The sequence below is a fragment of the Exophiala spinifera genome, assembly GCF_000836115.1.
Source record: "Exophiala spinifera strain CBS 89968 unplaced genomic scaffold supercont1.3, whole genome shotgun sequence".
NCBI lineage: Eukaryota > Fungi > Ascomycota > Eurotiomycetes > Chaetothyriales > Herpotrichiellaceae > Exophiala > Exophiala spinifera.
In genome coordinates this window covers 3,161,625-3,179,850 of record NW_015622515.1, presented here as the reverse complement: position 1 = coordinate 3,179,850, position 18,226 = coordinate 3,161,625, and the positions used below count along the sequence as shown (strand labels likewise).

Below are 18,226 nucleotides of genomic sequence, written 5' to 3'. Positions count from 1 at the left end.
CAGCAGGGCCGGGACTCGTTCCAGACAGAGCGTATTGTCATTGGCAACCGTCGAATCCCCTGCAAAGTCATCAAAGCAAGACTGCGACGTCAGCCAGCCCAATCCCAGTCACAGGGCCTGGCCTTTGTTCCTCAGCTTCTGACAACTTATACTCGCATCTTGTCCTTGCCCACCTCGACCGATCCCTCTGCGAAACCCATACCATCTCCATTTCCACCTGACGAAGAAGAGCATAGTAAACAACCATGTCTAACGATCTCACCGAGGCCACAACCCCGGATCTCAAGGTCGACGAGACTCCCATCTCACCCATCGAGCGCCGCAACTCTCTCGAGAAGCACCTTCAGTTGCGTCCTGACGCCCAGGACTTGAAGAACAGACACATCCTCCTCGACACCAATGCTGCTCCGTAAGTGTTGTCTCCTCTACGTCGGCCGCCCACTCTCTCTTAGAGTCTTCCACCCGGCTGACCGGCCCCCCAAGATCTTTGCAGGCCAAGCAGCACGAGCTCGAGAGACAACAACAGTCGGACAACCTGAGGAAGCACCTCGAGAAGAGACCGGATCGAGAGGAACTGGTCGAGCGTAAGATCTACGAAAAAATCCCCGTCGCCGTCGACATCCCGTGAGCAAGCACTGACACTCGAGTTCTAGGAAACATTCTTCCCGAGTCAACCGCCGCGCCGGCCCTTCAGGCCAACCAACGCAGTCTCGAAAAGCACATGCGCGCGGACAGCCTGGAGCAGAAGATCCAGCAGAGACCCAAGCCAGAACAACTCGTCAAAGAGGGAATTTTGGAAGCTGATGAGAATCCTCTCAAGGAGTAAACCCACCGCAAGGTAAAACAAAAAACAAACGAAAGGAGACAGTGACATGTGTTTTTCTTCCTGTTCGAGATATCGGTGCAAGTCGTCGGAGTATCGTCAGCAAGGTCGACAACAATCAGCAGTCAGGTAAATGCTTCAGTAGCTCACAACATAGCCCAGCATTTTGACACACTTCCTACATAATTCGTGTGCCCTCGTAGATTTTACCTGTTTTACTGAGCATTAAGATCCCTGTGTGATGCATGGATCACATTCGATGAGCCTACGATGCTTTTTCAAGCCCAATGAGGCTCTGGCAAACCCGTGTTGATCGTACAAGTAGTGACAGTGTCTCTCACGGCGAGGAGCTTCATCTGGTCTGCCAATATGAGAACAAGAAGGACTCAGACAAGATCAATAACTCTCGACCTCGGTCCTATCTCGATCCTCACCTAGATCCGGTCTCCACCCCTTTGGCCTCTCCTTCCCGCGGACAATCATGCTGTACACGCCGTTCTCGACCTTTTCCACACTGGCCCTCGTGGTCTTCATCTTCATCGCAAACTCCTTGTTGAGGGAATAACTGCCACTCGCATCCAGTTGCTCCAACTCGCTCCTCAGACGCTGCAGGTCAGCCAGGATCGACCCGTCCCGCTGGTCGTCGTCGCCGCCGCCGCCGCCGCCGACGCCAGGCAGTCGTCCGTTGGTCGCGAGGTACGTGACGGCGAACCGCATCAGTTCGCCCGTCATGTCGAACACGCCGAGCGCGTAGTCCTCGTACGTGAGCAGCACGCCCTCGGGCAGGTGTCCCTGCGCGTCTTCGAAGCCCATCAGCGTCCGGTGCTCGAGGTAATGGTGGAACAGGACGGCTTCCATGTACTCCTGGATCCCGCCGGAGATGTTCCCCCTGTACCGCTGGGCGTTCAGGCCCTGCAGGTCGGGGACGATGGACTGCAGCAGCTGGCGGATCGTGGCGTACATTGGCGTCGTGGTTTTGGAGATGCCGGCGTGGATCGGCCGGTTGATTTCGCGGACTCTACACAAAATAAGTCATCAAAGGTCAGGGAGAGGATTGTTGCGACTGTTAGAATGAATCCTCAAAAACAAAGAAAGTGTTGTGTTCGTAGAGAGAATACTAGGTGACTTGAACTTGTCAAGTGATTTTCGACACTCTCCAAGAAAATAAACACCCCGGTCATTCATTGTTGGAGCGCAGATGCTGGGGGAGGAAGATAGAAAGAAGTGGTGTTGCTTTTCGCTGTGCGACTGCGTACCTTTGTAATGCGAAGATTCTATTCACGTTAGCTACAGGAAAGTCTCATGGAGGCAACTCACATCTTCTTGCTCTGTGCCGTGACGTCTCGCGATACTTTGATGATCCTCTCTCTTCGATCATGGTGTTCGTCCAACTCTGTCCGAAAAGTTTCGAATATCGAGATGTATGGCGATGAGGACTGTTGGGCATCGATTTCCATGCCGTCGTGCCGTCTCTTTTGCCCGGCCATCTGTGAACTGTCGATTTTCCAAGAGATGAAAGAAGCTGGTGTAATAACGATTAAAAAAAGTAAAGTCTAGGTTGTACTGTATATCCAAGGAACTGCAATTGTTGTCCCACGCCGTTGATGGTGGTTGGAAGTTCGTGTAACTAGCCTCGTCTCGGCTATTCTTGCCAATTCTTGCCCATGGAATGTCTCACTCCAAGCCCTTGTATTCCCTGTGAAGATCCGAACGCAATGATTTGTAGGGACTATGTTGACAAGTTTGAAATGAGTACTATTACTGTTCAGTTCGATATGGCCATGTTTTTCAAGACTCTATACAGACATCAAAGGTACAACAATTCGAGCACGTTTTGTCACCCGGAATAAAGTAGCCGTCTAATCATTTCAGTTGCCCTACGGCCTGAGGACACCCGAGCAACGGGACTAAAATATCATATAGCGTGGATACCTTCATATAAAGCACCCTGGCATTCGAGAGACTTTTGCCAGGTATTTATACAGCATCTAGTTACTTTTCAGCACCTGGTTCCTCGGGCCCAAATGTATCTTTGCAATATCGCTCGTGTCGACACTGCTGTTCCCACGCGTTCTTCGCACGGGGGTTTTCTCCTTGGCCACAGAGCTAGCGGTAGCGGTCTCCAACACAGGTGGCATGACCAGCACACGCTGCGACTTGTCGATTCTGACGTGCCTTTTGACTACTACACGCTCGTCGGAGACGATAACTCCCAAAATCCAACAGTTGACGACGAAGAATGCAAGACTCGCTGCAAACAGACCGGGGACGAACGTGCTTTTCCCCAAGAATTCCAGCTGATAGCCTTGTTGTAGCCACGCGGCTTGACCGGCCACCCAGAGAGCGAGTGCTGTCAGACCCAGTCTCGGTGATCGAATTAGGCCCGAGTCCGGTAGGTATAGTGGAAGAAAGACGAGATACCAGAGGAAATATTGAGATGTACACACTTTGTTGAACGTGACGAATGCTAGAGTTTGAGCGAGCATTGTCCTGGACAGGTCTTTCTTGGCAACGGTGATGGGGATCAGGAGAGTCGATAGGAGAAGTTGTGGTACAAAGGCGAAAGATTCAAAGGACAACGACGAGCTTGCTGGATTGTGACTTGCAGACTGTGCTGACGACAGGTACAAAAGGGTATTGTAAGGCGAGAAATTATGTCGATGGTCGATCCGAGTAAGATGGTGGAGGAATGTATGCTGGAGAAAGGGAAAACCGTGGATATTGTACATGAGAACATTGAGTGCAGCAAAGGTCGAGGTTGAGGTGAACAGGAGTAACAAGCGCTTAGCATGGAAGAATTGAACCGCTTTTTGGAGGACGCCTGATGCGCCAGAAGTTGAGGCGGTCGAATCGAGCGCCCAAAGCATGCTCGCACCGTAGATGAAGGGGTAAATCTTGAAATGTACGCTCAGCCCCAGCAGCAAACCTGCTAGAAGTGTCTTTCTAGTTTCAAAAGCCCACAGTGTTGCCATGACCAACACGCACAGGAGCCCCTCACTGCTCCCACGGGTGCTGATATTGGCGACCATCGGATTGAGAAGCCATACGCTGGCATACTTGAGCGCTCTGCCTTCTTCAAGACCCCTCCTCTTCAACAGTAGCAGTATAAGCCATCCGGCTATCAGGTCAGACAGGGCAAACAGGGCTTTGCCGAAATGGAACCATAGCCCACCCCAGCTCGTCGGAAGGAGGATCCAGGCAAGGAGAGGGGTGTACCGATACGTAGCTCGGTCGTACGGTGAAGATCCATTTGAAACCGCTCGGGCAGCGTCTGTGAAGACATAGTAGTCTATGTCTGTGTACTTCAGCGCCGACACGGAGTCTTGATAGATTCCATAAACAAGGAGGATAGCTCGGAGGAGGAAGGCCAACAGGAATATCAAAGTCGGAGAGGTCAAGAGGGAACGGCTGTGCGAGGTCATCGTGTGGTTTGCATGCCGCGGAGCCCCTACTGGAGAGGCAGGGTAGAGGGATCAAGGTCGACAGCAACTGATATGTTGCGTGTCGGAATCTTGGACCTCGTGAGTTTGTGGTGGGAGCAGGAAGATCGTCTGAGGAGGAAGTATCCGTCTTGTTTGGAGTTGGGGCGCATAGCGTGAAGGGGACATAATTCGGATCCAGCCTTGCTTACATAAGTCGATATTGCAGGTTCTCCGTCCAAGCCAGGTATGATTTACGATCATCAAGTCTGCGGTGCTGTTGACAGCAGGCTTCATGCCTCCAACCTAATTGATACTAGCAACTGCGGTCTTCTCTACTCCGGAAAGTGGAACAGGTATAAAAATCTCGCTCATTCTTGACTTCGATGTGCTTCGTATTCTATTGAATATTCAACACGGTCCGATAACTACGACCGAGTCCAGATCGAGTGAATGTGGCGCAGGCCTTGAGCATGTCATGAGCAACTCGTCATCATTTGATCCAAATTTGCACAGCATAATCACCCGAACTGCGCGGTCATGAGTGCCTCGCTCCAAGAATCAAGCTCCCTGCTACGCCTCCCATATCTCTGTCCGAGCCCATATCCCTATCTGATCCGTCTCAAACACAAAGCCCACATGTCACCGTTAAAGCTGTGCCATGTGACATACACGATCTCTCGCTATTCGATCTCATATGAAGCCAAAACGCCATGCATAACGTCGTGCCAGGCGGCAGTCACAACACGCCGCTGGTCATAGCGTGCAAAGAAGCACTTAAACCTCCCAGGACTCCTCAAAATCGGTGCCCGTGAACGCTCGTTCGTCGTCGCCATCCCAGCTACCTGGCGGAAATTCTCTCTATTCACCTAGTCAGCTTCCCCGCGACTCAGCAACGAGTTTGTAACTACTCGTTTTGATGCTCTTCGGCTTGGTCTTCGGATACAAACTGCATCCGTTACCAACAACGGCATCAGTGACACTCAGAGGGCTGGTCGGCACATCTTGAAAGTGTCGGCCCCCAGTGCCCGTCACTGTAGGCAAGTTCGGCCTCTTATGCCAACCTGCCGGCTCGATCCCATCGCTCAGCTCGATGTACCCAATGTCCGGACGCAACTCCGCCAATCTCTCTACAATCTGTTCGTTCCAGATGCCAGATACTTTCCCATTTTCGAGTTGCCAGTAGGGATTAAGCAAGGTACAGGGCGAATCGAGGTCGATAAAACGTATTCGTACATAGTTGAGCTGCGGGAAAAGGGGTAATGCCTCGACCGTCTTCATGACCAAACGTTCAAACGAGCGGATGAAGATCAGATTTGTAATCCCTGCGCCACCTGCTTCGTGATAGATGGTTTCGCCGGTCTCGAGGTCGGTGTCTGTAACGCGTTGCCGACAGCAAGACTTGACTACGATCTCTAGCGCTTTGAGTCGAGGTTCGGCCTTGCTCTGTGAGAGTGCCGAAAACGCACTACTCCACAGACAATCGCAGACCTTGCCTGTGTATGACAATGACTCGAGTTGGGGCAGGACGTTTCCCAGTCGCTCGCACAGATGTGACTGTCCGTGATGATGACTCGAGCCAAGCGTTGTCGGATCCTTGCTGTACATCCCGTCGAGGGAGATGTTGACGTGTCGATACTGGGGAGGGAGATTGATTAAAATGGCATCGATGGTTGAGTCTGCTTCTGACCTAGGCTTGGCATAGCCACAGTGCCACTCTTCGACATTCGGTAATGCAGCTTCGATGGTCTTCCAATGCGAGTAACTGCGCATAATATTCCAGGCTCCGCGCATAGCAAAAGTCCGAATGTTGTGCAGTTCTTCCAGGCGCTGATTGGGGTCGGGGAACAACGTTTGGGGGAAATGACGAATCATGTTGGACTTTTTGCAGTGTCCTCCTTCGAGTGTAAATACCCGTGCATTAGAGAAGAAGCAATTGACAAGGCTGAACATTTGGGATAGAGTTGCCGAGGCCGCACACAGTTTGAAACTGTAACCGATGAAGTCGTTCACAGGGAGAAGGTTTTCATGAACATGATTTGCGAGATGCAGATTGGTATTGCGATCCGTGCCGAGAGGGTTCAGAGGGTTGTATATGTGGTCGTCAAGTGAAGCCTTGTCGCCCCAGACGGGTACCCAGAACTCGATATGTCGGACATACTTGGTCAGATGCATGTGTTCCAGAAAGAATTCCTGGGTTTCATCCAGCCCGGCTCTCGTCCCTTTGATTTTGATATGGCGGTATATTCGTTCCTGCACCAATTCCCTCCATGTTGGGGAAACCAGCGCAAAATCTGAGACTGCTTTCCTCCTCGGATGGCGCATTAAAGAAGAGACACTTTTGCCGCGTAGAGAAGTAGACCCAGCATAGACCGAATGCATGTCTCCGAAGATAAAGTCGAGGATTTTACCTTGTACTTCTAACGGAAGATTTTGCAGCGACGGCCGCGGTTCTCCAGTCTTGTCCGGGACACGATTGTCCCTTTCCCGCTCGTGGCGCATAGTTTCTGGCACAGGCGAGTCTGTCGCTCTGATAGTGAACACCCCCATGGACTGTCCGTCTTTCTCTCCCAAATCTACAGTCGATGCCATCGAAGGGGCGCGGGTTCGAGGCGGAGCGAGAGGGAATGAGACGTCTGATCGGGCATTCTTGGACATGGGTACAAAATGTCGCCCGTAAATATCGCGTGACTGATTCGAGTCGTTGTCGAGTACCATTTCTTGCACCAACATGTTGACTGAAGAGTGAGTGGGAGCGCACCCAACAGATTTTCGCATTCCAGGTTTTCGTTATGCGTGAGCTTGACGCCCCGCAGGCCCCAACCAGTAACTCAAATCCGCCTTTTGTTCTTATTTCCGGTTTCTGATTATCGATGTCCGGCGTCACTGTGGTTGTAGAAGCTGCCCGGGTTCGAGGGTGGTTGGGGCCGAAAAGTGTCGAGTGAAAAGCGTTGTGACTGCAGAAGGCCTAGTAGGAAAGTTTGTTGTGGATATTGTAAATGTCTCGGAATTCAAGTAATTCAACGTTGTGTATATTGTGAAACGTGGGAAGCAAAGGGGATGGATGATCTGGTACTCCGTACTCCGCACAGTGTTGTATGTTTGATTGTTAAAGTGGACTTTGTCGGCGGTTGCGATGGATCGCAGCGCATGTCATGTTTGGGCTTCCTAGGCCGAATAGCACGCAACGCCAATTGGACTCTTAAATCACCCTCAGCCTCGTCAAGCCAAAAGTCCGAGAATATGGAGCCTTGCCCCGGATATTTGTTCGTATTCGTATTCGTGGCTGTTTTCGCCCGAAATCACGTGGTCAAAGTTTGTCGCCCTCTGAGTTTGGGCTTCGGCATCAACCAGTGACCACATGCTTTCAGCTGATCACTCCGCGCGACGAGTATATGTATGGTGAAGACAACAGCAGCAGAAGAAGAAGAACAACGAAAAGAACGACCAGGACCAAAGTGTGCTTGTCAACGTGAGGTTTATACATCATGTCATTCAGCGCATTCGTAACATTCACGTCTAAAAACTAACTGCCCAGGTAAACTACTGTACCTGCCACTTGTTGGTAGATCAGGTAAGTAGCTGGTAAACTACCATGTAACTGATACTGTGCTTGAGATATCAAGATCTTCAGGAGGTCAGCGATCAGCGGTTAGCGGTCAACAGTCTGCGGTCAGCAACTCGGCCCACAGACCAATTGAATGATTGACTGGTCACCTCCTACACCCTTCTGGGCTTCTGGAAATAATAAGATTCTTCTAACTGGGTTTCGTCTGGCCCCCCGTGTCTTGTTTTCTCAACCACCAATTCTTGGTGGGCTACGAACGGGAGATGACTCTACTGTCTGTCGCAATCATCTTCCTTTCATCTTGTTCCTTTCTGAAAGAGGTATGACCGTATCTGAGTGTCTTCACACTGTTTCTGAGGTTCTTCGGTCAACCCACCGACACCCATGGCTTGTTTGTTGTCCAGCTCTCTCGGATTTCCATGTTCATATCATAAACCACATCATGGCACCCCCCAATCAGCACCAGCACGTTTGGTAAGGGAATGAGTCTGGCATCAGTCCAGCCCACCTCAAGGTACCACTAACGATGTATTCTGGCACGCAAATGTGGCATATCATAGAAGATAAGTTTATGCTTTTATGTTTTCGACTCTTCGAGAATGCAACGGCCACTGTGTCTTCTGTGTTCTTCCTAAAGGAAAAAACTCAGTCACAGAAGTGACGTGGCCGAGTGAGTCGATCGTCTCGATAACAATGTGGTTCTTATTCCCATTCCGGTTCTAAAGAACAATGGCCATGCAGAACAACACAGTTCAACCTCCACGACCATGTCCAAACGTAGACACAAGAGAGGCAGAAGCAGGGGGAGGAGTTGGGCTGCATCGAGCGGTGGTGATGGTCGTAGCATTCGTAGCGGTAACGGTTGCTGTGAAGCTTACTTTCTACATGAAACCGGAAACCAGAGAAAGTTAGTAAAGTCATCATGTATAAAGGAGTACGAAAAGTACACATATGAGAATGGCTGGATGTGTGAACAACAGACCCACGCGTGATGATGGAAAGAGAAAGATGCTGTGAGAGAGTGGCAGAGTGCTCACTGCTCACCGCTCTGTACATACCACAAAAATATGACCAAGGACGACCACGTCAATGTTGGAACATCCACCACAATTGTACAGAGCCGAGGTGTAAGTCGTCAACGTGTACTCTGTCTTGGTCGGTCCGATTGCAATGACCGGTTCGGTGAAAGCAGTATAGGTACAACCTCCTGTAGAGGATGTTTTTGGAACCGGAGCAGGAAGATTGGTCGACACGGCTCTAGTGTCCATGTCAGCCATGCCAGTATCACAAGAATCATTGCTAGTAGTCCACGTGGAAGCGAAAGGGAAAGCCATCAACCCACCGGACATCAACTTGAGCTGCTATGGCCGGTCCGTGAAGCATGAGGGCTGCCATGGTCATGATAGGCCAGAACCAGAAGAAGGAAAAGAGCATGACGAGACAGGGAATAGGAAGGAGGAGTGTTGACAGATTCTGGTGTTGTGTGTGGATGTGTTTCTTCGCATGGAACAAACAATGTTGGAGGAAATATTAGATGGATGAGACGAAACCAACGAGGCTCAAAAACAAATCAAAAGAGGAACAGTCACGGGGATTGAGCGAGACATCCGCCAATGAATCCGTAAAGGATCGCACAGATTCTATGGGGAAGGAAGTCACCAATCCTCGTACATGTTCAGCATCTGCTTACATTGCTCGAACATCATTAAGGGCGAGTCCTGAGTGACCGGCTCCCTACAGGTCTGCTGCATGATGTTTCCTAGAGAAGCTCGGATCCGGCGTCATTGTTCACCGCGTAAGTTCAATTCAGTAATCATAATATTTGGGTCAAACAACCTTGACGCCCTTTCCCATCATGCCTTAACGAAAGGATGTTGATGTACAATTGGTCGGTAGAGCCTGACGAACCCTCAAAAGCTCGCAAACACCAGAATGCAGACCGTCTCTCATTGGTAACCCCCTGTCATGATAAATGTAAAAAGCCGTTGGTCGTGCAACATGAGCATATCGTCGCTATCATGGAGTTGTTCCTCAGTACCACCACAAAAGCCACACCTGTCATTCCCCCATTCCCCTGCCTTTTCCCCGTTGCGGATACTTCAATCACGTCAATCTTCTGATCGACAGTCATTGGTAATTACGAGTAAGATGAGCAGTTTAGTCGTCATCACCAACCTGAACAAGATCAGTAGATGCACTTATGCTTCATCATCGTCACCCACTCGCAGAGTTCCCTGGCTGCCAAAGCCTTGAGACCAGAAGCCCTCAAGAGATGGAGAAGTGCTCGCCATGCCATCATGGGTGAACAAGAGCCAGAAACCAAAGACCTAAACCGAATCAGTCAAAAATCCAGTACGATTGAAGATAACTCATACCGGTTTGGCAAGCACGTCTAGAACGGCGTAGGCAATGATTTCCTGGTTCACGTTGATGACGTGACTGCCCTCAGACAGAGCCCAAACGCTGCGTGGATGTCAGCAAATGCACCATCGTCATGCCATATCACTCACATTGGGTAAATGGTCCACAGAATAAGGGTGAAACCGGCAATAGAAGCGTAGAAGGCCTTGGTCTTGCTGTCCTTGTTGGCAACCGCCGTGCGCCCATTGAAGGCCAATTGGTAGACGACCACGAGGTAGGCAATGCAGGCCCAGGCATACCATCCCCAGGTCTGGCTGCTCTTGCTGCCGAATGAAGCGAACAATCCCGTCAACACCATTATGACATCGGCAACAACTGCAACCAAGATGTTGGCACCACTCAGACCAGCAAGAAGGGACAAGTCGAGCAAGAGGAGAGGAGTTGTGATGGCCCAATCAATGTAGCGTGCATAGTAGATCTCTCTCTGGTAGGGCTGGTAGGTATTTGGGACCTTCTTGTGGTGAATGGTCTCGGTATAGGTATTGTAGCTGACACCGTCACCGGTAGCCATGGCAAAGTAGGAGAGAAAGGCAAAGGTGGTGATGAATGAAGTGAGGATATGGAAGAGGCGTTTTTGCTACGAGTCTGTCAGCAAGAGGCTGCTCGCTTGGCGCAGGCATGGCTTCACATACCACAGGCACACGGAAAGCCATGCCATAGAAGGCAAGAGAGGAGAGGCCCATAAGGACGACAACAACCCTGAAGAGCGTCTGTCAGTGGCTGGATTCGTTGACAGCGTCGAGAAGACCTACCAGAGAGTTCTCCTGCCGACATCACCGGCCTCGACCGTGATGACGGGGTTTGGGATGACTGTTGGAAGGGGAGCCACCGAAGAGGTGGGAGTCAACGCCGTGAGCATGTCTGGATGCACAAGCATGTTGAGGGCGAGTCGAGAGAGGGCAGAGAGAACTGGTTCACAACTTGTGCAGAGCGTAAAGTAGAAAGAGTCAACGCTGTCGAGGGATGTGTGACTTGGCTGAGATGAAGGTCGAAAATAGGAAGAGAAGTCAGAAGGCAGCAGTCAAAAGATACGAGAGTACAAGATGACCAGGAACGAGTCAGTGCTTTGGGAAGGCGCTGGTGGTCTATTTGAGGAGACGATGGCAGGCATACGAGTACAGGTGACGATGACGAAAAGGCAGGCGGAGGAGGAGGAGGAGGAGGAGGAGGAGGAGGAGGAGGAGGAGCAGTCTGGTTTGTGACGGCCTGTTGGCTGGTGAGCTCATGCAGGCAGAGGCCATCATCATCCATCATCCCATCATCCCATCATCCGTGTCTTGTTCTCGCGCATTTAGAACCCGCCGATTGACGTCTGACTGGCTGTGACTTACTGGCCTGCAACTCCGTATCCAAGGGCAAAAACATTGCAAACTGTCGATGAGGTCAAAGTTCTGCATGATGCGGGGCAGCGCTATATCGACCAGGGGGCGAAACTCTTCGAACGGGCCATTCAAGAGCGGTGCTTGCTGCACCAGCCACGCCCAGCTGACTCCCTATACCTTAGGGGGTTAGCAAGGTCCAGCCCCGCCTATGATACTCCCACCGCGCCACCAAAAGTATACCTAGGTACCTACCTGGGTACCTCTAGTGGCACCCGGGAGAGCTCGTACAGTACCTTGCTGCTGCTGCTCCCCTCAACCCCAACTGCGCACCCACCGCACGCGCGCAGTACGATCATCTCCTCCAACAATCACACCAGGTTCGGCCACGAGAACGACCTCAGTGTGGTTGATTCGCCAGGATACGAGTAACAGACTCCGTACTCAGGTATGAAGTAACTCCTCGCATCACACCGCAGCTATTGACTTTGATGTACAAGCCCCAGCAACGGCTAGCTGCATGATGCTCTCCCAAACACAAACGACCGCGGGAGGCTAGACTCCCAAGCTATCCAGAATGCATCGTTTCATGACGTCGAAAGACCAAGAAGTCGAGCATCAGATTCCATGGCTGAGACATAACCGTGGAGCCAGACATTACGGACTGCGTGGACGAGTATCAGAATCCGATGGCTCTTGTCCTCAGATCTTGATCATCACCACTCGTTGATCTCCCATACGACCACCATCGAACGACGCACCAGCCCGAGCAAGAAGTTTGTCGATTGGAGCCTCGTTACTTGCTAACAAGTTCAGCCACATTCCCCCACACATCGAACTCATCCCTGGTGTTTCTCACTTCACGTCAAAATCCCATGACCAGCAGAGATTGTCCTGCTTCTGTGGCGCGAAGATCGACCATCCCAGAAGTGCAACGCTCCATGTCAATCCCCCTCGTACCATGACAAACGGAAACTCTTGGTAGTGGCACAAATTTTTCTAGACATTGGAGAGAGGATGTACAAGCTAACTATACACAGTAATAATACTATTGGTACATTGACACAAGGGTATCTGCATTCGATCCGTCCAGTCGCCTCATTTGCGAAATGCAGCAACAGCATCTGTACATCGTTCACAAAGAGGAGGCTCTCCCATGGTCTCCAACTCAGCTGAGTCCGACGTTGTTGCTGGCTCCTCGGATTCCACCACATACTTCCAACATCTTGAGCATTTGTCCTTTTGAGGGCTCTGAACAAGAGCAACCCCCAGCTTCTCTCCACCAGTCGAAACAATCTCACTTGCCCTTGCCCATGCGCTCCCATCCTGCATATTCAGATCCTCCACATTCCCGGGTTGCTCCCCATCTCTACAGATGTGAAACCCGGACACAACCAAAATCTCCTTCCATGTCTCCTCCGGAATGCTGGACACGTCCACGGCGCTTGAGAGGTAGAGCGTGACATCTGACGCTAATGACTGTCCCATCAGTTTGCTCGTTCTGGCGGCTTCTTGCGCCCCGTTCACACTTGATTTGATGGCCATGAGTGATGGGAGCGTCCTCTGAAGACGTGGATCATACCACGTTGACGGTAGATTCTCCCATACCCTTTTCAGTGGATGCTGCACACCTGTCTTGTACGCTTCTGGGGAATATGCCCAAGTCTCCTCGACGAGCAACGGAGTGATCGGACTTAACATTTCTTGCAACTGACAGAAAATATGATGCAGAGCTGTCTGGGCGCTTAATCTCCGCTCGCTGTTCGGCTTGTCGCAATAAATTGTATCCTTGATCGCCTCAAAGTAGAAACTCGACAAGTCCATCGCAACCCAGCGATAGATGCTGGATTCCGCCTTATGAAATTCCAAATCGCTGAATGCCCTTCGCACTGCCGTGCTTGCAGAGTATAAATGGTGCATGGCGATCTGGTCGAGTCGTGACATCTGATCGTAAGAAACTGCCATAGACGGGTCAAAGTCTGCCAGCATGCCTAACAACATCTTGAAGGTAAGCCGGTACTTGTCAAGTGCGTTGTGCACCGCTGAAACCACCTTCTCGCTGATGACCACATCTTTCGTCCATTCACTACTGGCCACCCACAACCGCAGTGCATCCGGTCCCAGGGGGTGGTTCTCTCGTTTCTGCTTCTTTGCAGCTGTTGGCTTAAGAACTGGCTCGATGCCAGTGATGATCTGGTCGGGTGCAATCACATTGCCGAGAGACTTGCTCATCTTTTTCCCGTGTGCATCGAGCGTGAAACCATGCGTGGCGAGGATGCGGAACGGCGCGTAGGACGAAGAAGCATCCGGATGTATAGACTTCTGATAGGAAATGTTGGTGAGCAAGCTTGACTGGAACCAGCCTCGGTGCTGATCGGTGCCTTCGACGTACACATCAGCTAGCGGTCTGGACTGAGGCTGGGAATCGTCTTGATCTTTGAGCATATACATCCAGCTGGTGCCACTGTCGAACCAAACGTCCATCGTGTCCGTGCCACGGACGAAGCCTGAGGTGTCGGATGCAAGGCTAGGGCTAATCCACGCTGGGTCATCGGGTGCGTCCGACCACCAGGCGTCGATACCCCGTTCGTTGATAACATTGGTGATGTGTGTGACGCTTTCTGGTGTCAGAACCGCCTCGCCCGTGACTTTGTGGTAGATTGCAGGAATAGGCACTCCCCAAGCACGCTGACGAGATATGCACCACTCGCTTCTGTTCTCGACGAAACTCCGAAGGCGACTTCTTCCCGTTTCAGGCAAGAATTTCACACTGTCCAGAGCGCTCAGGGTGTCGGCTCGGATCTTGGAAATATCGGCAAACCATTGTGCAGTTGCACGAATGATGACAGGCTCCTTGGTCCTCCAGTCAATGGGGTACTTGTGCTTGTAGCTGTGCTGGTGCACGAGAAGATTCTCTGTTTTCAACATTTCCAGTACGGCCTGGTTCCCTTCCTTAAAGACATACTTTCCTGCAAGCATGCTGGGATTACTCGGAGACGCACTATCGTCGAAGCGGCCGCTATTGTCGACCGGTGCTTTTACAGATACGATGCCGCTTTTGATCAGAGGTTGCAAGGCCTCGTAATCTTCCATACCATGACCTGGTGCGCAATGAACAAGGCCAGTGCCACTGTCAGCAGAGACAAAGTCTGCGTGTATGATCGGTCTCGTTTCCGGGCCAGTTGCTAGCTGTTGAATGCCAGAGTAAGTGCTTTGCAGGACTTCACCCGTAGGGATGTCCTCCATCACAATTTCAGCCTGTTCTCCAGTTGTTTCTTCGAGATATGGTAACCTTGACCGGGCTACTATTACCAAACCATGCCGGCCCAACCTGACCAGGGAGTACTGTAGTCCTGAGTGAATCGCGATGGCTTGGTTTGCCGGTAGGGTCCAAGGGGTGGTGGTCCAGACCAATGCGTAAACGGGCTCAACCACAGAACCAATTCCCCCATTCAACTGGAACTTGACTAGAGCGGCATTGGACACATGGTCTTCCTGATACTCGAGCTCTGCCTCCGCGAGAGCCGTTCCAGACGACGGCGACCAGTAGACGGGTTTGTTCTTGCGATAGATCAAGCCATGCTCTGCCATCGTCTGGAAGACAGACAGCTGTCTCAGCTCGAAGTCTTTCTGCATTGTCAGCCAGTGGTTCCCCCAGTCGCCCATCACGCCCCAGGACCGAAATCCGGCCATCTGCCTTTCAACCGTCTTGTAGGCAAACTTGCGCGCCGCTTTGCGTATCGCCACTGGATCAACACCTTGTCCCCGCGCCCAGCCATGGTGCTCCAGCGCTTTGAGCTCAATCGGCAGGCCATGGCAGTCCCATCCAGGAACATAGTCTATTCTTTTGCCCTCTGCCAGCCGGGACCGACAGATTATATCCTTTATGATCTTGTTGAGCGCGTGTCCGACATGCAGATCGCCGTTCGCATAGGGCGGTCCATCGTGCAGCACGAACGTGTTGGAAGCAGGCCTCTCGCGGCGCTGCCAGGCATAGAGCTCATCTGTGCATTTTGGAAGGTATTTGGCGATGTCCGCAGGACGAGGTCGAGGTGGAAATGTCGACGAAGGCAGGCGTAGAGTGCTCTTCAGAAATCTGGCCGCATCTTTAGCTACTTGGGTCATGTCCCCGAGACATCGACCAGAGTCACTAAAACAGAGTCGGGAAGCTGCGAGAGCCTTGGAAACGCGGCCGACGCGGGTAAGAGAATGGCTTTGCGCTCGAGACTTGAGTCAAGGATTGAGCATGGATACTTAATTCTCAGGCGCTGCAGCCAGAGCTTGACCATTTCGTGCGGAGGAACGAGCTCGCTCCGCCAATCGGATTTCTACCGTGTCTATCTCCAGGAGGGAGTGGATGAACATTTTCGAACACGAGATACAAGCTGCTATGGAAGTTGTACGGCATGACTGGAGGAGAGAAGTGGACTTTGGAACGATCTTAAGCTATTTCATCATGGACTGAGAGCAAATCAACCCCGTTACGCCGTCGCTAACAATACAAGTCCCAAGCAACCGCACGGTCGAATACGGTAACGAACTCGTTGCACGAAGAAGCTCAATACCTCCTCGAAAAGATACGAATAGCACTCTGCCGCTGCCTCATTTTGAAGTCTTGCTGGATTGGATGAGGCCACTCGTTGGCGAGACGCGCAAGGCCCATTCCCTGAACAACATTAGTTTGTAAACCGAGCGGAATCGAGGTGGGGGGGATGCTCACGTCCAGCTGCCATCATAGAGCCTTCGGTCATTCTCTGTTCCAAAGTCCGCCTCCTTGAGAGCAGCTTCAATGATGGCTGCAGTGACTCCGGTGCCACAGCTGGTGATGATCGGCTTCTTGGAATCAATGTCCTTAGCTTCGAAGATTTTGATCAATTCTTCTTTAGGAAGTAATGCCTTTGTTTCCGGGTCAAGGAGCTCATTGAACGGGAGGCTTGTGGAGCCTGGCATATGTCCTGACTTGAGACCAGGTCGAGGCTCTGGGTCAGTCCCTTCCCATCTGCCCTTTGACCGGGCGTCTAAAATCTGGATCTCCTCGGCGCCTTCTTTTCCATAATCGTAGCCAATCGTCTTCATTTCGGCGAACTTTACAACCATATCGGTGTTGTAGCTGGGCACTGGGTATTTAGTGATGTTCGGAACCTGAGGTGGTCCAGTCTCGACAGGATAGCCTTCCTTGACCCAGAGACGGAAATTGTTGAGTACGTGGACCTTTGGGTGACCAAAGACGCGCATCGTCCACGCAACTCGAGGCGCCGAGAACAATCCTAGCTCTTCAGTGTCGTAGATGACCAGCTCATCATGCTTCCTGACACCGAGCTTGGACATAGCATCGGCAAATTCGTCACATGTAGGGAGCATGTGCGGATACTCAGACTCCTTGTCCTTTATCTCGTCAATGTCAAAGAACCTCGCTGTCGGTATTCTCTTCTTCTTGAAAACCTCAAGGCCGGTCCTCTTCTCAGGGTCGTTCGGCATGAACCAGGCTGCACAGATCGGGACGACTTTCGGATCCGTAGATATAGCTGTGGGAGCATTCTTACTAAGTGCCTCGTTGACTTCTTTGGGGGTGACAAAGTAGGAGGAAAAGGGTTGCCGCTGAAAGATGAAGGATTTCTGGTGTAGAGTGCCGACTCGGAGGAGAGGGGCCTGCTGCCGCCATAGAGGCCGCGCGAGGATGCTTGTGACCATGGTGAAGCTGTGATAGCTTATCACTTCATGCTGCAGGGGTACTGGAACTGCTACAACAAGAAGAGCCTAGTAGGAGGCTGCAGACAAGTTGCCCGCGAAACTGTGGGCTGAATGAGTGAGCAGAGAAAATGCCGCCGGTAGCAGAAGTTAGAAATCCTGAGTGTGATTTATGATCAGTTGTCCATATCTATGCCGACCTTGGTACGGCTGCTCTCACCATTACTCCACCTTTTTGACTGTCGCAATCCTCCTCACCAGATTCGTAGCTCGGCTATATTTCTTCTTTGGTTCACTAAGCCAGTTCAGTCACTTAGTCGCTTAGTCCCCATTTGTTGCCGCTGGCCTGCGTCGCGTCAACATTTGGTTGACAAACACCAGCCACCTTGATGAATCTTTTGCCAAAAGGCCAAGTCAATCCTATCCTGCCCTTGGACACTACTTAGGATGAAGGTCAAGATAAAGAAATGGCACGCCGTCGCCACCTGGCGATGGGATATGCCAGAAGATGAAGTCTGTGGCATTTGTCGTGTGCAATTTGATGGGACTTGCCCAACATGCAAGTTTCCAGGCGACGATTGTACCTTGTTGATGGGGAAATGTGGCCACTCATTCCACATGGTGTGTATATGACTCCGGAATCTGCCCGGCTGTCGGAAGCTTACAAGATTCAGCACTGCCTCTTGACATGGATCCAGCAAGACTCCGCGAAGGGGTTATGCCCTATGTGTCGACAGAGTAAGCCCCTTTTTCCTATCTATGCCTGCATACGCTAACAATGGGAGAATTTGAATGGAAACAAGGATCCGAACCAGAACAGCGGCAAGCCACCTGACCCAACATATTGCTGGGAGAAAGTGATGATATCTGTGCCTCTTTCCGAAAACCTGGTTGTTACCATGAAGTCCATGATCGCCACGAGTACCACGTCCCTCCAATATTGGTAGACATGTTTATACGACATACAGTCATACCCAGGTCCGCAGTC

General features: G+C 51.4%; 8 protein-coding genes across 8 annotated transcripts; 1 reads left to right on the top strand and 7 right to left on the bottom strand.

Moving 5' to 3' along the window:
* Nucleotides 1-245: 245 nt before the first annotated feature.
* Nucleotides 246-826, top strand: PV08_04891 (uncharacterized protein; the record flags this gene model as incomplete). Its single annotated transcript, XM_016379235.1, has 3 exons — nt 246-409; nt 484-584; nt 654-826. 3 exons carry the CDS (start codon nt 246-248, stop codon nt 824-826), a joined length of 438 nt encoding a protein of 145 aa, XP_016237912.1.
* A 393-nt stretch (nt 827-1,219) lies between these two features.
* On the bottom strand, nt 1,220-2,310 carry PV08_04890 (uncharacterized protein; the record flags this gene model as incomplete). Its single annotated transcript, XM_016379234.1, has 3 exons — nt 1,220-1,841; nt 2,080-2,097; nt 2,141-2,310. 3 exons carry the CDS (start codon nt 2,308-2,310, stop codon nt 1,220-1,222), a joined length of 810 nt encoding a protein of 269 aa, XP_016237911.1.
* A 501-nt stretch (nt 2,311-2,811) lies between these two features.
* On the bottom strand, nt 2,812-4,245 carry PV08_04889 (uncharacterized protein; the record flags this gene model as incomplete). Its single annotated transcript, XM_016379233.1, has 1 exon — nt 2,812-4,245. One exon carries the CDS (start codon nt 4,243-4,245, stop codon nt 2,812-2,814), a length of 1,434 nt encoding a protein of 477 aa, XP_016237910.1.
* An 870-nt stretch (nt 4,246-5,115) lies between these two features.
* Nucleotides 5,116-6,975, bottom strand: PV08_04888 (uncharacterized protein; the record flags this gene model as incomplete). The annotated part of the gene is made up of 1 exon (XM_016379232.1): nt 5,116-6,975. One exon carries the CDS (start codon nt 6,973-6,975, stop codon nt 5,116-5,118), a length of 1,860 nt encoding a protein of 619 aa, XP_016237909.1.
* Nucleotides 6,976-8,562: 1,587 nt separating this feature from the next.
* Nucleotides 8,563-9,244, bottom strand: PV08_04887 (uncharacterized protein; the record flags this gene model as incomplete). The annotated part of the gene is made up of 3 exons (XM_016379231.1): nt 8,563-8,691; nt 8,869-9,067; nt 9,153-9,244. 3 exons carry the CDS (start codon nt 9,242-9,244, stop codon nt 8,563-8,565), a joined length of 420 nt encoding a protein of 139 aa, XP_016237908.1.
* A 764-nt stretch (nt 9,245-10,008) lies between these two features.
* On the bottom strand, nt 10,009-11,108 carry PV08_04886 (uncharacterized protein; the record flags this gene model as incomplete). Its single annotated transcript, XM_016379230.1, has 5 exons — nt 10,009-10,137; nt 10,186-10,273; nt 10,321-10,808; nt 10,864-10,930; nt 10,984-11,108. 5 exons carry the CDS (start codon nt 11,106-11,108, stop codon nt 10,009-10,011), a joined length of 897 nt encoding a protein of 298 aa, XP_016237907.1.
* A 1,540-nt stretch (nt 11,109-12,648) lies between these two features.
* Nucleotides 12,649-15,675, bottom strand: PV08_04885 (isoleucine-tRNA ligase; the record flags this gene model as incomplete). The annotated part of the gene is made up of 1 exon (XM_016379229.1): nt 12,649-15,675. One exon carries the CDS (start codon nt 15,673-15,675, stop codon nt 12,649-12,651), a length of 3,027 nt encoding a protein of 1,008 aa, XP_016237906.1.
* A 477-nt stretch (nt 15,676-16,152) lies between these two features.
* PV08_04884 (uncharacterized protein) lies at nt 16,153-17,241 on the bottom strand (the record flags this gene model as incomplete). The annotated part of the gene is made up of 2 exons (XM_016379228.1): nt 16,153-16,216; nt 16,271-17,241. 2 exons carry the CDS (start codon nt 17,239-17,241, stop codon nt 16,153-16,155), a joined length of 1,035 nt encoding a protein of 344 aa, XP_016237905.1.
* Nucleotides 17,242-18,226: the final 985 nt, after the last annotated feature.